Consider the following 1626-nt stretch of genomic DNA (forward strand, 5'->3'; position numbering starts at 1 on the left):
TCGGGTAACGTTGTTTTGCTCTGTCGCGTGCAATTTTAACATTTCCGGACAACAAAAAAAAATAAAAATAAAAGGCATTTCCTGTGATTTCACTTAAAGCGTCCAGGCAACAATGATTTCAAGCGCACCAAGACCCTTAAGTGCTGCTTATTCAGTGAAATGGCGCTTTGAGCGAAGTCGTCTGCGAACTTTCAGATATGTGAGCAATATCGAAAAAACAAATGTTTCCTACATTTTTTTTTCCGTACGAGGTACAGCTCCTCAGAAGCCCCCCCCCCCCCCCCCCCCCTTTCCTTTTTTTTTTTCTTTCAGCCTACATAGGGTTTTTCGCTGCATGGTGCGAACATTCAGAATATGCTTCAAGTATACCATTTTTCGCTAAGGGTAGCACAGGTCGTTTTCCTTGTCATAAACAGATGTTCCCGGACAAGTATAGAGATAGGTTCGACCATGGGAGCACATTGCAAACTTGTGCGGGTCTTCAGGGCAGGCGTAATTTCCTTCGTTCTTATTTTTGCAAAATTCAAAATCTCGACAAAATAAATTCTGGTGTTTTTTGGAAGGTGTCGTAGCAGTTGTCGGACTTCGTGTAGATGTAGGCGTTGGACATGGCGTGGTAGTAGTTGTCTGACCTCGTGTAGATGTAGGCGTTGGACATGGTGTGGTAGTAGTTGTCGGACCTCGTGTAGATGTAGGCGTTGGACATGGTGTGGTAGTAGTTGTCTGACCTCGTGTAGATGTAGGCGTTGGACATGGTGTGGTAGTAGTTGTCGAACCTCGTGTAGATGTAGGCGTTGGACATGGTGTGGTAGTAGTTGTCGAACCTCGTGTAGATGTAGGCGTTGGACATGGTGTGGTAGTAGTTGTCGGACCTCGTGTAGATGTAGGCGTTGGACATGGTGTGGTAGTAGTTGTCGGACCTCGTGTAGATGTAGGCGTTGGACATGGTGTGGTAGTAGTTGTCGGACCTCGTGTAGAGGTAGGCGTTGGACATGGTGTGGTAGTAGTTATCGTAGAGGTTGAACATGGTGGGCATGATGTCGTATTAGTCACCGTCGGACCTGGTGTAGATGTAGGCGTTGAATATGGTGGACACATTGTCGTAGTAGTTGTCGTCGGACCTCGAGTAGATGTAGGCGTTGAACATGGTGTAAAAGCAGTTGACGCCGAGTCTGGTATCGTGGTGGTTGCCCAATCGGGAGTAGTTGTCGTTGGACTTGTGTACCTGTCGTTGGGCGGTGGGCAATTCGAAGAGCGACAGTTGCATTCACATTTGCACACGCAGCTTGAGTACCCTGAATTAACCATGGACCCGAAGAGTGTCCCGTTGTCCAGCTTCTTCGAGGAAAAGGCAACTGGTTCAGGAATGGTATACGACAGAAGCCGATTATCAAAAACTTCTTCGTGTGAACTTGACTCGTTGTGGCAACCTTCAGTGGGACATACCCAGGACTGTCCACTTGGGCGTGACTCCATCCGGCATCCGCGAATGGGGCATCTCATGTAGTGTTTGTCACCTGGATCAGCGCCATGCGTAGTACCGTCGCTGCGGTCGCCGTCTGCATCTAGAGATGAAAAAAAAAACTTTCAATTGATAAAGATTCATTTTAGAAACAATGGCGACCG

General features: G+C 47.5%; 1 protein-coding gene across 1 annotated transcript; it reads right to left on the reverse strand.

Annotated features, from left to right (window-relative positions):
* Positions 1 to 523: 523 nt before the first annotated feature.
* On the reverse strand, positions 524 to 1036 carry LOC120841355. Its single transcript, XM_040212232.1, has one exon. It carries the CDS (start codon positions 1034 to 1036, stop codon positions 524 to 526), a length of 513 nt encoding a protein of 170 aa, XP_040068166.1.
* Positions 1037 to 1626: the final 590 nt, after the last annotated feature.

This window comes from Ixodes scapularis, unplaced genomic scaffold, assembly GCF_016920785.2.
Source record: "Ixodes scapularis isolate PalLabHiFi unplaced genomic scaffold, ASM1692078v2 PGA_scaffold3__209_contigs__length_174095766, whole genome shotgun sequence".
NCBI classification, from domain to species: Eukaryota; Metazoa; Arthropoda; class Arachnida; order Ixodida; family Ixodidae; genus Ixodes; species Ixodes scapularis.

Coding starts and splice junctions, on each gene's coding strand:
- LOC120841355 (XM_040212232.1), bottom strand. CDS start 1,036: ATGCCCACCATGTTCAACCTCTACGATAACTACTACCACACCATGTCC.